Source organism: Bos grunniens, chromosome 1 (assembly GCF_055505025.1).
Source record: "Bos grunniens cultivar Pamir isolate PY7600 chromosome 1, Bosgru_T2T1.0, whole genome shotgun sequence".
NCBI lineage: Eukaryota > Metazoa > Chordata > Mammalia > Artiodactyla > Bovidae > Bos > Bos grunniens.
In genome coordinates this window covers 29,268,431-29,283,264 of record NC_141165.1, presented here as the reverse complement: position 1 = coordinate 29,283,264, position 14,834 = coordinate 29,268,431, and the positions used below count along the sequence as shown (strand labels likewise).

At 42.0% G+C, this 14,834-nt stretch overlaps 1 protein-coding gene across 2 annotated transcripts in view; it reads right to left on the bottom strand.

The window, feature by feature from the left end:
* TRIM42 (tripartite motif containing 42) overlaps window positions 1-6,928 on the bottom strand; it is a 29,850-nt gene extending 22,922 nt beyond the window's left edge. For both annotated transcript variants that reach the window (XM_086316728.1, XM_086316726.1), the window contains exons 1-2: window positions 6,420-6,928; window positions 428-1,128 (exon numbers count right to left, since the gene is read on the bottom strand). In XM_086316728.1, coding sequence (XP_086172854.1) covers window positions 428-1,128; window positions 6,420-6,760 — 1,042 coding nt within the window. In that variant the 5' untranslated portion in view covers window positions 6,761-6,928. The remainder of the gene's footprint in view (window positions 1-427; window positions 1,129-6,419) is intronic.
* Window positions 6,929-14,834: the final 7,906 nt, after the last annotated feature.

Sequence of the window (14,834 nt, the reverse complement as noted above, 5' to 3'; positions counted from 1 at the left end):
GCCCCTCCCTTACTCTGCCTTTAGAAAAGTACTTTGTTGAAAGCCTTTGGAGAATTCGGGAGTTGGGTGGGGCAGGAGCCACCTGTCTCCTTGCATGACCCTGCAACAAACATTTCTCTGTTCCAAACTCCAACATTTCATTGGTTTGTTTGGTCTCACTGTGTGCTGGGCACATGAACTTTCATTGGTAACACTATTATCCCTATTTTCCAGCTGGGAACACCAAGGCACAGGGAGTTAAATGGCTGGCAGTAGTTGCTAGATGTAAATACCAGGCCACTGATTTGCAGACTGGCTCAGTGTCTCCCAGGGATTGGATCCCTCCACCAGGTGGAACTAAGCCTCTCTGTTAAACAGATCCTCCCAAATCACCTTCCCCATCAGTTCCTGAACTAGGAGTAGTGGAGGGAGAAAAAGGGATCAGGACCTGCTTTGAACTTGGCGATGGCGCTGAAGAGCGCGGCAGCCCTCTCCGAGCAGGCGTCGATGAGGCTGATGGTGTCGTGGCCGTTGTGGAGGGAGGTCTTACAGAAGCCGCAGAGCAGCTCGTTGTCGTTGCGGCAGTACTCTATGATGCGGCTGGACGGGTGGTGGATGCAGATCTTCTCGTCCTGGTCCTCCGTGCTGGTATCCACGAACACGTGGTCCTGCATGGCCACGTCCGAGTGGAAAGTCTTGAGGCACTCGTTGCACAGATTGAGGCGGCAGGTGAGGCAACGCTTGTAGGCAATGCGCTGGCTGCGGCAGACCTGGCAGACGATGGGCCCGCTGGAGCGGTCGAAGCGCCACTTGAGGTAGCCGTGCTGCTGCATGTAGCGCTTGGTGAGGCGGCCGCGCAGATAGTTCTCGGGTAGCTGCATCTTGTGGCTGTAGGACATGCAGTGCGAGCGGTTGCACACCGGGCAGATGAGGATGAAGAAGTTCTCGGTGACCTCGGCATGCTTCTGCAGCCGCCGCAGGCACTTCTCACACAGGCTGTGGTGGCAGGGCAGCATGAAGGAGTGCAGGCGCAGGCGGCCGCAGATGGGGCACGACAAGTGGCTGACCAGATTGCTGTTGGCCGTCGGCATCATCTTCACCTCCTCCAGCTGCGTGTCGCTGCTCCCGATGCGCAGGGCCGTCTTGGAGCTGCAAGGAGAAGCAAGCGTGCGAACTCAGGAGGCGGCCTCCGTTTCTCCCTCTCGGAAGGAACAGGTGCATCGCTGAGTGGCAGCGCGGTGTGATGGGGAGGAGCATGGGTTGTCCACAAACCTGGTTCTAAACCCGCCTCCACCATCTTTTAGCTGGGCTCACGCATTTAAGTTAATTTACCTCTGTCTGTCTGTCTCCTCATTATAGAATCACTTGATGGGGCTTCTTGAGAAAATTTAAATGGAACTGAAAACCTGGATGGCCTTTGAGCAGTCCCTGGAATGCTGTACCTGATATGCAACTGCTTGTTATTTTTGAGCAAGAGAAAAACAGCCTAGAGGGGCAGGCACTTTCAGCTGGGTATTGGAATTCTGTTGGCCATAGATAATATCACAGAACACCCACAGCAGACAAGGCCATTCTGGGACTGTGGTGAAGCAAAGCAGAAACAAATCACTTCCTTATGTTTGAACTCAGAAGCAAGAACATTGTCCAAACCACAAAAATCACCAAACATCCCCTGTCCCGATGAAAAGAAGTGACTGCTGCTTTTTTTTTTTTTTTAACCAATAACAGGCTCAACCCTGTTATTTCCACCTTCTATGCAAGATTTATTAAGATACCCAATAGGAGATTTACCCCTGTGAACTCACCTACCATGAGCATAAATCCTGTAATAACTTAGTGATGCCTTCCTACTGAGACAACTCACATTTGCTCATGGTGTATCTCTCTCTTGTTTCAGTGGGACAGTAAATCCAATCTCCTCCAGCTACAGGTGTGTTCTTCGTGGGTTTTACCTAGAGGGCACTGACATCATTATTGTTATGTGTGAGAGGGAGCACAAAGATGGGCAAAGCTTCTTCCCAGGACACAAGGAGGTCAGTCTCCTAGCCAAGCCCAGAACTTGAGTGTTCTAATGATCAGACCACAACTGTGACTTAAGCAGGTAGAGGCCCCCTTAAGGTCACACATGATGGAATGCACTGCTTTGGAGTTGCACCATTGAGATGTGTCGTCAACTCTCTCATCCTCAGTTTCCTCCTCTATAAATCAAATCTCACAATACTACTTCCTTCATGAGGATTTTAAAGTCTCCATGGGATAATCCATGATAAGTGCTTAACTGCCTGGACATAGTAAGCATTCAATAAATGTGCACTGTAATGACTTCATTCTGCTCCTAGCCAGCCCATGTCCACAGCAGAGAAAAACAATGGTCAAGTCTATGAGAAGTGTATGCTTCTACTGCGTGTGTTTTGAACCTTTATCTAATATCTGAGGCTGATTTCATATAAGAACTGTGGATGAAGTAAGTGCATACTTGTAAAATTCAAGTGCATATTCTAAGAACTACAGTCAGGGCAGAAGCAGTTTGTGAAAATAAGTGAATTAGATGGAAGTATGATAAGATACTTAATTTGTGACTATTCCGATATCTCTTATCCTCTGTATTAGTGATGTCTGGGGGTTGAGTTTGACATTGTGCCTGTGTTTTTTTTTTTTTTTTTACTTTTGCCTTTTTGCAGTCCCTATATGCCCCTGGCTTCTTCCCCCTTCCCTTAGCCAGGGACCTAGGTCTCAGAGCCCAGACAGTCAAGTGTGATGCCCAAACACACTGGAATGGAGTGGTTTTTTGGTGACAGTGTCCTTATGGAGAATTGGGCACCTGGGAAGCTCTCTCTTGGAGATTTGGATGCTGGTATCCAAGCCTGCTAGCCTCAATGTTTTCAGTCTCATTCCTTCTCTGCTTTCCCAGCCTCTCTGCTTTCTCCTACCCAGGTTCTGAAGGGGTCACCTGGAGAAGCAGGCTAGTTTTACATATGGCAGCTGGATAGACTACTCCAGTTTGATTAGGTGGGACTCTGAGAATCAGGGTGTGATATAAAGAGAGATAGCAAGAGAATTCAGAAAGAGAGAGGGAGAGACAAGGGTGTTGCGGGAAGAGAAAAAGAGAACACGGTGAGCAGACAGTTGTTAATGGCCCAGGGAGCTGGCATGGAGGTGAAAATGAAAGTGGGAAAAGGAGATGAGTAAGGCAAGGAGGGATGAATGAGCTCAGAGTGAGGAGGGATGAGGAAGATGCTGAGCAGGAAGCAGTGATGAAGAACAGAGGAGGCCAGGATCAGACGCCAGGAGGGAGGCCAGATGGAAGGAATAGGTCTCAGTGTACCCAGCACAAGCTGCCTGACACTTGTGGTAGCATCTCTGACCATCATCAGAAAGCCTCAGGCCTGGTCTCGGGCATTCAGTGACCATCGTTCCATGCCAAAATAGTTACCAAGCCAAGCAGCTTTGTCTTCTTGTTGAGATAATGGCCTCTGCTCCTCTGTGCATTGACTGCCTGCTCCCAGATTTAGGCCTGTTCCTTTTGTACTTGGGTTCCCATTATATCACCTGCAAGTCTCCTGGCTTCCCTTCTTGTTCCCTTCAGGCCATTCTGCACTGTAGCATCACCTGGGAGTGGGGGAGGCTTTTCAAATCCTGATGTCCAGGTCCTACCCCAAGCCAATGTAATCAGAATGTCTGGGGGTGGAGACCAGGCATCAGTCGTTTGTAAAGATCCCCAGGTGACTCTCATACAAAACAAAGTTTGGGAGTTCCTGGTCTAAGCATCCCCCAAAAGACCAATGTCATCCCCCTCTTGTTGGAATGGCTCTAAGATGCTCCATTGCTGATTTGCATAAAAAGGGGCAGTTGAGAGGAGAGAGGGAGTGGAAGCTACTTTCTGCTCCTTAGACCTTTGGGACTTGCATTGAGAACCCCTGGGTTCTCTATTCATGCAAAAATCACAAGAGGTGAGTTGAGAGTAACCTTTACTAAGCATCTACTAAGTGCTGACCTGTGAGAGAGAGCGTATCCTTCCCTAAATTCACTGAACCTTTGCTCACAGGATTGTTCTTCCAGTCTTGAAAGGCTTCCAGCCTGCCTCCCATCTTTCTGTCTTTCCAAATGCTGTCATCCTAGAGGGCTGAGTTTTGGTCTTTCCTCTGTAAGAAGTGTCTCTGCCACCCCAGACAAAGTGACATAGACTGCTGTGGTCAGAGCAGGAAAAGGATGTTCAGTGCCTGTCATAGCAGGTTAATGCCCTAAGTGAGTAACTGAGACTCTCAATGCTATGACATCTGGTTAGGAACAAAGAGAAAGCTGGCAGGAGTTCATGGCCATCTGGGGTATTTATGCAGGCCATAGTGTCAAAAGCAGCCTGTGGAAGCTATTGCTTTTCCAAGAAGTGTTGCAGATATGAATGGTTCAGAGGAGGAAGAGGAAGAGCAATTTATATTTTTATATCACATAACAAATTTCAAAACGATATTAATCCTCATATCCCCTGAATCACTGCAGGTACCATACTCTGCATTTTGAAAGACAGCATTTCAATTTAATTTTAATTTAAGCACACAAACTCTGGGTTCAAATTCTGACTACATCTTACCAGTGGTGTGATCTTGGGTCATTCAATGTCTTAAATGCTAAGTTTTCTCATAGGTGTGGTAGCCATGGGGCAGGGATTACCTGGGGTCATCCACATGGGTCCTGGCAAGTTGTTTTTGCACTAAGCATCAGCTATTACTATTTTGTAAAGGTGAGAGAGGTGGAGTTCAGGAGAGCTCAGCACTCATACAGGGTGGGGCTTGGTTTGGAACTCAGGTCTGTACTGGTTAGTGGCTGTTTAGGGACACTTACACTTCATTGCTACAAAATTCTTTTTTGAAGTGGAAGTAATTTTTATTGTTACATTTGGAAATGCAAACAAAAGCATTTAAAATAATAACATCATTCAATATATATTTTTATTGTTACATTAAGTACAAAACAGATTATTTGGAGTATTTTTTAGCTCTTCTTTCCCCTTCTAGTTTTATTGAAATGTAGTTGACATTTAACAATGTATAAGTTTAAGGTGTAGAACATATTGATTTGATTTACAAACATCAGGAAGTGATTATTATAGTAAATTTGGTGACCATCCATATTCTTTGACAGATAAAAAATTAAAGAAATGGAAAAAAATTAAAAAATTTTTCTTGTGCTAAGAACTCTTAGGAGTTATTCTCCTAACAACTTTCATATATAACTGACAGAAGCATTAATTATGTTTATTGTCTTGTATATGATATCCCTGGTACCTATCTTTTTTTAAAATTTTATTTTATTAGGATAATCACTTTACAGTATTGTGATGGTCTCTGCCATACATCAACATGAATCAGCCCCTAGGTATAGACGTGTCCCCTCCCTCCTGAACCCCCTTCCACTTCTCTCTCCACCCCATCCATCCGGGTTGTCACAGAGACTGGCTTTGGGTTCCCTGCATCATACGCCAAACTCCCACTGGCAATCTATTTTACGTATGGTACCTATCTATCTTATAACTGGAAGTTTGTATCTTTCGACTGCCTTCATCCAATGCCACATCCCCACCTTCTGCCTCTGATAACCACACATCTACTCTTTTCCTGTGTTTGTTTCTTTTTGAAGTGTAACTGACCCACAACACTATGTTAGATCCTGTTACACAACATAGTGATTTGGTATTTCTGTACATTTCCAAATGATCACCACCAATGTCTAGCTACCATCTGTCACCATACAAAGACCATGTGATATATTTGTACCATGACAAAGAATAACTAGGACTTCCCTTGTAGCTAGATGGTGAAGAATCCACCTGCCAATGCAGGAGACATGGGTTGGATCCCTAGGTGGAGAAGATCTCCTAGAAATGGCAACCCACTCCAGTATTCTTGTCTGGGAAATGCCATGGACAGAGGAGCCCGGCACTACAGTCCATGGGGTTTCAAAGAGTTGGACATGACTGAGCAGCTAAAGAAAACAAAAAAATGTAACTAGAGTTAATTGCTAGCAAGTTCTGCTGCTGCTGCTAAGTCGCTTCAGTCGTGAGCGACTCTGTGCGACCCCATAGACGGCAGCCCATCAGGCTCCCCCGTCCCTGGGATTCTCCAGGCAAGAACACTGGAGTGGGTTGCCATTTGCATCCCCAATGTATGAAAGTGAAAAGTGAAAGTGAAGTCGCTCAGTCGTGTCCGACTCTTAGAGACCCCATGGACTGCAGCCTACCAGGCTCCTCCCTCCATGGGATTTTCCAGGCAAGAGTACTGGAGTTGGTTGCCATTGCCTTCTCCGAGCAAGTTCTTGGCCTCTCCTTTTCAGATAAGGAGGTGGACTTGGGGCGGGGTGGCTGGCCTGCCCTGTCCCCACAGTTGGTAGGGCACTCCCCAGGTGTCCGGAGTCACTGTGGCCCGTGTCGGGTGTGCAGCACTTACGAGGTGCGGATGCTCCGGAGGCGGCCCTTGCGGAAGGTGATGGTGGCATTGCGGCAGCAGCGACTCTCGTAGTAGTAGCACTTGAGGTTGCTGCTGGCCGTGCAGCAGCACTTACAGTTGGGGTCATTGGCCCAGGAGCAGCAGCACCAGTGGCAGTTGGGGTTCTCGGAGCAGGTGCAGTGGCAGAACTGGCAATTGCGCTCATCTTTGTAAGGGCAGGGGAAGCAGGTGCAGTTCCGCTCCGAGGTGAAGAGGAACTTGCAGCACAGGCAGGAGCATAGCCGCGGACAACATCTCTGCCATGTACAACATGGAGAGCAAACACACATGGCGGTATCCATGGCTCCTACATGATGGCCACCCGCCCCTTGGACGTTTTGCGGCCTCCTCTACCAGAATCCTGTTGTCAGTTCTCCCGTGGAGGGGGTCCCTCCTCCCCCTGATGAGGCCCGTCAGCTTGGAGGTTGCAAGAGGTTGGCTGTTATGAGGCCTTCACAGGTGGTATACCTGCCAGGAAGCCCATGGGCTGGCATTTACATAGATCAGCTCCAGGCCATTTGCTTATGTCATAATCCCTGTCTCCCCACCATGTCTCACCATAAAGGGTAGGAGGGAGGGTGGCATCTGGGGGGTAGTGGCAGGAAGGCTGATGGACACTCTCTGCTTCCAGAGGGCCAGCTCCAGAAGAGTGTCAACACAGAGAGCATCCTGGAGGTTTAGCTGTCTCTTGGCACCTTTGGGGTTATGAGCTGGATTTCAGAAGCTATTTCTCTTTCCTTGGAACTTGGGCAAGTTGAGGCAGGGGGTATGTCTTCATGGGCCGAAAGGCCTGGGTATGGTGCATTGGAAAAGTAGACATGATATTCCTCTTCATGGGCTGTTTTTGCATTGCTAGAACTCTTTATTTGATGAACAAAGTGCAGTGCTTACAAATAATAATGCCATATGTGAAGGGAATTACCATTTGTAGAAAGAATTAAAGGAAAAAAAAAAGATATAGGTTCTTTAAGGCACTTCTTTCCATAGTCACTGAGTTTGTTAGTCACTGCATAGTCACTGATGATTTTCACTGCTTCAGGCATAAGTCACTCTGAATATTTCTTGGCATTTTTTTTTGCAGGCTCATGGAGTTTGGCTGAGACTCAGGCTCTGTTTTCTATGCCCCTGCCCTCCTCCCCAGTCCCATCCTGCTGTATCCCTTTTATCAGGAGGCGGGAATTCTACACAAGACTCCTTATCTCTGCTTTTATCATTAATATATGCTCAGTATCTCTAGAAATGACCTTCTATTTTAGGGGAGAATTTTGCTTTCCACTTTATGCAGCTTGCAAAGATTAAAAGAGCAGAAATTTCATGATCATACCATATATATGGTATGAACACTGTCTTATTTTTTGTCCAAAAAGAAACAGAAGTGAGAGCCAATTTGGCTGCAGGAATTCATTGCATAATATATTATCTCTCCCTATGATTATCACCTTTATAATAAGAAAGAACACTCACTGAGTGCTAGCTGTTCCATCCACACTTTGATTTTATGTTCCTACAGATGAAAATTTTGGATCATAGGCTATGTGCTTTATGTATTTATTTGTAATTAATAAATTGTTTACTTAAATGAATATGCCAGTTAATACTGATAGCAGCAGTGTATGAGACACTTTCCCCCACATAGTTTCCTGAACTCAGTTTTGTCAGTATTCTTATCTGTTCTCCAAGCACAGAGGTTTTTGCATTTCATTCCTGAATTTACTTTCATCATTGCTCTCAGCAAGACTCCCTCTTTTGGATGATTTGGGAGAACGGCATTGAAACATGTATAATATCATATATGAAATGAGTCGCCAGTCCAGGTTTGAAGCACGATACTGGATGCTTGGGGCTGGTGCACTGGGACGACCCAGAGGGATGGTATGGGGAGGGAGGAGGGAGGAGGGTTCAGGATGGGGAACACATGTATACCTGTGGTGGATTCATTTTGATATATGGCAAAACCAACACAATATTGTAAATTAAAAAATAAAATAAAATTTAAAAAAATGTTTTTAAAATTTTTATTAAGATATAATTCACTGACCATTAAACTCACTGTTTTATTTATTTATTTATTGGCTGTGCTGGATCTTCATTGCTGTGTGGGCTTTTCTCTAGTTGGGGTGAGTGGGGGCCTCTCTTCTTGCAGTGCGTGGGCATCTCAATTTCGTGTCTTCTCTTGTTGCAGAGCACAGGCTCTAGGCACATGGGTTATAGCAGTTGCAGCACATGGGCTCAATATTTGTGGCTCCCAGGCTCTAGAGCACAGGCTTAGTGGTTGTGGCGTATGGGCTTTAGTTGCTCCGCAGCATGTGGGTACCTTCCTGGATCAGGGTTCAAACATTTGTCTTCTGCTTTGGCAGGCAGATTCTTTACCACTGAGCCATCAGGGAAGCCCTAAACTCACTGTTTTAGAGTGAATAGTTCAATGGTTTTTAATATATTCACAATATTGTGTAACTACCACCACTGTCTAATTCCAGAAGATTTTCACCACCCCCAAAGACACCCTGTACTCATCAGTTGTCATCCCCATAGCTCCTGGCAGCTATTAATCTAGTTTCTGTGTATATAGATGTGCCTATTCTGGACATTTCATATAAATGTAATCATATAATATGTGGTCATTTGAATTTGATTTCTTTCACTTTGCATAATGTTTTCAAGGTTCATACATGTATCAGTATTTCCCTTTTTATGACTGAATAATATTGTATGGGGGGCTTTCCTTGTGCCTCAGTGGTAAAGAATCCATTTGCTAATGCAGGAGACACGGGTTCAATCCCTGGGTCAGGAAGATCCCCTGGAGAAGGAAATGGCAACCCACTCCATATTCTTGCAAAGGAAATCCCATGGACTTTTATATCAGTCCATTCTAAAGGAGATCAGTCCTGGGTATTCATTGGAAGGACTGATGCTGAAGCTGAAACTCCAATACTTTGGCCACCTCATGTGAAGAGTTGACTCATTGGAAAAGACCCTGATGCTGGGAGTGATTGAGGGCAGGAGGAGAAGGAGATGACAGAGAATGAGATGGCTGGATGGCATCACCGAGTCGATGGACATGAGTTTGAGTGAACTCTGGGAGTTGGTGATGGACAGGGAGGCCTGGCGTGCTGCGATTCATGGGGTTGCAAAGAGTAGGACATGACTGAGCGACTGAACTGAACTGAACTGAGGTTTTGGTGGTAACCGTTGCCCCACTACTGCCTGAACTTAGTGTAATCTTTGAGCCTTAGTTTCCTAAGCTCCCAAATGGGAAAAGGTACTATTCTATTGCAGGATTGTTGTTCTAAAATATTAAAAAATAACATAGGTAAACTGGTAACATAATGCTTATTGCATGACTATCATTCATCTCTGCTATGATAATTTAGGCATGTGGGCATTAGAAAAGGGATTAAGCATCTAAATATGAACACGTGTTTTCAATTCTTTTGAGTTTGTACCCGGGAATGGAATTTGTCTATGTTTAACTTTTTGAGGAAATGCCAAACTGTTTCCAAAATAGCTATACCATTTAACATTTTACATTCTTACCAACAATGTGATGAGGGTTACAATTCCTTTACATCCTTATCAAAACATGTTATTTTTTTTTTCCAAAAATTGTTATTATAGCCTTCATGGTGGGTTAAGAAGGGGGCTCTTCTTGTGGTTAGACTTGAAGTTTCCTTATGACTAATGATGTTGATTTGTATACTTCTTTGGGCTTCTCTGGTGGCTCAGATGGTGAAGAATCTGCTTGCAGTGCTGGAGACTGGGATTCAGTCGCAGGGTTGGGAAGATCCCCTGGACAAGGAAATGGCAATTCACTCCAGTATTCTTGCCTGGAGAATTCCATGGACAGAGGAAACTGGCAGGCTACACTCTGTGGTATTGCAAAGATCAAGACAGGACTGAGCAGCTAACATGACACTTTGGAGAAATGTCTATTTAAATCCTTTGCCCAATTAAAAATTGAGCTATTTGTCTTTTTTATTATTGGGTTGTAGGAGTTCTTTGAATAATAGAGAGACTACACCATTACCACCTACAAGATTTGTAAATATTTTTTCCATTCTGTTTTTAGGTTTAAAATTTTTTTTTCACAGTGTCCTTTGAGGCACAAAAGTTTTAATTTTGATGAAGTCTAATTTATTTATATTTTTGTTATTATTGCTTGCCCTTTTTGTGTCATTTAAGAAACTTTTGCCTAATATAAGATCATGAAGACTTACACCTACATTTTCTCTTAATACTTTATAATTTGAATTATCACACTTAGGTCTTTGATTCATTTTGAATTATTTTTTAAATTTGATTTGAGAAAATCAATTAACCATAGATGGTTTACTACTGGACTCTATTATGCTTCTTGGTTCTATGTGTCTATCTTTATATCAACCACACTGTTTTGGCATGCATGGCAGCTTTGTAGAAAGTTTTAAAATGGGGAAATGTGAGCTCTCCATATTTTTTTTTCCTGTTAGAACTTATTTAGGGTATTCTAAGCCTGGTATATTTCAATATAAATTTTAGGATCAGCTTTCTTATTTTTTTACAAAAGGCTACTAGAATCTTGATAGGGATTGCATTTAATCTGTAAATCATTTGCAGAAGTATTTTCATATTAAAATTAAATTTTCCAATCGATGAACACAAGAGACTTTTCCATTTATTTAGGTCTTCAAAGATTTCTGTTAACACTGTTGTTTAATTTTCAGTTTACAAATCTGACACTTATATAGCTAAGTTTATTCCTAAGCATATTTTTTGGATACTACTATAAATAAAATTTTTTCTTAATTTTACTTTTGGATTGTTCATTGTTAGGGTATAGAAATGTAGAAGATCTTTATATACTGGTCCTGTGTCCTACAACTTTGATGAATTCATTATTAGGGAGGGGGTTGAGGATGGGGAACATGTGTACACCCATGGCAGATTAATGTTGATGTATGGCAAAACCAATACAATATTGTAAAGTAATTAGCCTCCAATTAAAATAAATAAATTTATATTAAAAAAAGCTTTTTAAACTTCATGTCATCTGTGAATAAATATACTTTTACACGACTTATTTGTATATGATAACAGAAGCATAGGCAACAAAAGCAAAAATCAACAGGTGGGACTATGCCAAATTAAAAGGTTCTGCACAGCAAAGGAAACAATCAGTAGAGTGAAGAGGCAATCAATGAAATGATGCGAGAAAGTGAAAAAAAAAAAAAGAAATGGAAGAAAGTATTTTCAAATCATATATTTGAGAAGGGGTAAATTTCTAAAATATATGAAGGACTCATACAACTCAAGAGCAAAAAAAAAAAAAAGAAAGAAATCCCAGGTAATCCTAAAAATCCTAAAAATGGGCAGAAGACTTAAATAAATTTTTTTCCAAAGAAGACATGAAAATGGTTAACAAGTACATAAAAAGTGCTCAACATCACTAATCATTAGAAAAATGCAAGTTAAATCCACAGTGAGATATCACCTCACATCAGTTAGGGTGGCTATTGTTGAAAAGACAAGAAATAAAAAGTGTTGTTGAGGATGTGGGGAAAAGGGAACTCTAGTACTCTGTGGGTGGGGATATAAAATGATATAACTACTGTAGAAACAGTATGGAGGTTTCTTGAAAAATTAAAAATAGAACTAATGTAAGAAATCCCAGAAATCCCACTTTTGGTTATATAACTAAAGGAAAAGAAGTCACTATCTTGAAGAGACGTCTGTACTCCTGTATTCATTGCAGCATTATTTACAATAGTCAACATATGGAAACAAATTAAGTGAACATCAGGAGATGAATGGAGAAAGAAAATGGGATACACACACATACATACTCACACTGAAATATTCAGTCATAAAAAAGGAAATCCTGCCATTTGTGTGACAACATGGATGAGCCTGCAGGATGTTCTGCTGTGTGAACTAAGTCAAATGGAGAAAGACAGCTATCGTATGATCTGGAAAAAAAAAAAAGTCAGACTCAGAGAAACAGAGAGTAGAATGATGGTTTCCAGGAGTTGGGGGTAGGGACATGGGCAGATGTGGGTTAGGGAGTACAACCTCCATTTAAAAGATGTATAAGCTCTAGAGATCTAATGTACAGCATGGTGACTATAGTTAATATTATGTACTTGAAATATGCTAAGACAGTAGATTTAAGTATTCTTATCACACTGAAGACTATGGATATATTGATTAACATGATTGTTGTAATCATTTTACAGCTTGTATGTGTATCAAGTCATCATATTGTATCCTTTATATATATATATAGAATTTTGGCACCTAATTATTCCTCAATAAAGCAAGGGGAAAAACAAAATTAACATTCAAAAATCAATGACTTTCATATACACAAACAAAAACCAGAAGATATAAAAGGAAGGACTATCCGTTTACATTCAGAAACAAAACAAAAGCAAAAAACAAGAAGTAAATAGGTATAAACGTGACCAGAAAGTTCAAAATCTATATTGGGCAAGTTCTAAAAGACCCTTGAAAGACTTAAATATGGGCTTGAACGAATAGAAAGATGTACCATATTTATGGATAGCAAAACTCAACATCCTAAAGATGTTGGTCTCCCTAGATTAACACGTCCAATGTAATTCTAATAAGAATAGAATTTTTTTTTCTGAAGCTAGAGATGTTGCTTATAATATTTACTTAAAGAACAAATAAGCAAGAATAGCCAGGAAAATTCTGATGGAGGATAGAAATAAAGGGGTGTACTTGTACTTCCCTGGTGGCTCAGACGGTAAAGAATTTGTCTGCAATGCAGTAGACATGGGTTTGATCCCTGGGATCCCCTGGGGAAGGACCCGGCAACCCACAGCAGTATACTTGCCTAAAGAATCCCATGGGCAGATGAGCCTGGTGGGCTACAGTCATTGGGGTTGCAAACAGTCAGATACGACCGAACAACTAACACTTTCACTTTTCACTTGAACTAAATATTTAAAATTTTTTATGCCTCTATAATTGAACAGTACTGGTGTTGGTGAAGAGATAGACTGACCCTGAAAGAGAAATAGAAAAATCCTAATAGACAAAATTGGACATGGAAATTTAATATGTGTATAAAGGCATCATCACAGGTCAATGGAGGAAAAGACAAGGTATTTAAAGTATATGGTTAGGAGGACTGGATAGTCTTCTGTAAAAAAATAAAATTGAATCCATTCTCCACACCAAGATAAATGCTGAATGGATCAGAAGTTTACCTTGGTAAAAAATGAAATTATGCACAAAAAGGAAACATGGACTAATTGCTTTTTAACTTGGGAGTGGGGTAAACCTTCCTCATTATGACAAAAATGGAAACACAATAAAGAAAAAAGATTGACAAATTTGATTACATAAATAAGAATATTTTAAAGGATTGAAACAAAACATAAAAAAGTGAAGCAACCCCTCCTCCCACAAAACTACCAAACCCACTCACATTAACAAAGTAGAAAGATGATGAAAAATTGAAAACAATGTGTTCAGCCTATGGGCAAAGATTTGATATCTTTAACATCTAAGGAACTTCTAAAAATTTTATATGAAAAATATCAAGTTTCCTTCAGAAAAATGAGCTAAAAATATAAAGTTGATAGAAAAAATGTTATTAGCCTTGGCATGCTCGTGTTTAGTTGCTTCAGTCATACCCAACTCTTTGTGAACCTATGAACTGTAGCCCACCAGGTTCCTCTATCCATAGGATTCTCCAGGCAAGAATACTGGAGTGGGTTGCCATGCCCTTCTCCAGAGGATCTTCCTGACCCAGGGACTGGAACCAAGTCTCCTGCATTCCAGACAGATTCTTCACTGACTGAACCACCAGAGAAGCCCTTGAAAGTGAAAGTGAAAGTTGCTCAGTTGTGTCCAACTCTTTGAGACTCCATGGCCTATAGTCCATGGAATTCTCTGGGCCAGAATACAGGAGTGGGTAGTCTTTTCCTTCTCCAGGGGATCTTCCCAACCCAGGGATTGAACCCAGGTCTCCCACATTGGTTCTTTATCAGCTGAGCCACAAGCAAAGCCCAAGAATACTACAGTGGGTAGCCTATCCCTTCTCCAGTGGATCTTCCCAACCCAGGAATCGAACTGGGGTCTCCTGCATTGCAGGCAGATTCTTTAACAACTGAGCTATGAGGGAAACCCAGAGAAGCCCTAAGTAGCCTTTAATGATGTATAAAGTTTCTTACCTTTGCTTATCATAAGTGAAATGCAAAATAAATCAACACTGAAAAATCAACATTTTCTATCCATTATATTACCAAAATTAAAAACAAAGAAAATTGAGAACATATTCTCTTGGCAAAGCTCTAGATGAACAAAGGTTCTCATGTATTAGGTTACTGATGGAAATGTTACACTGGGGAGGAGAGTTTGACATAACTCTCA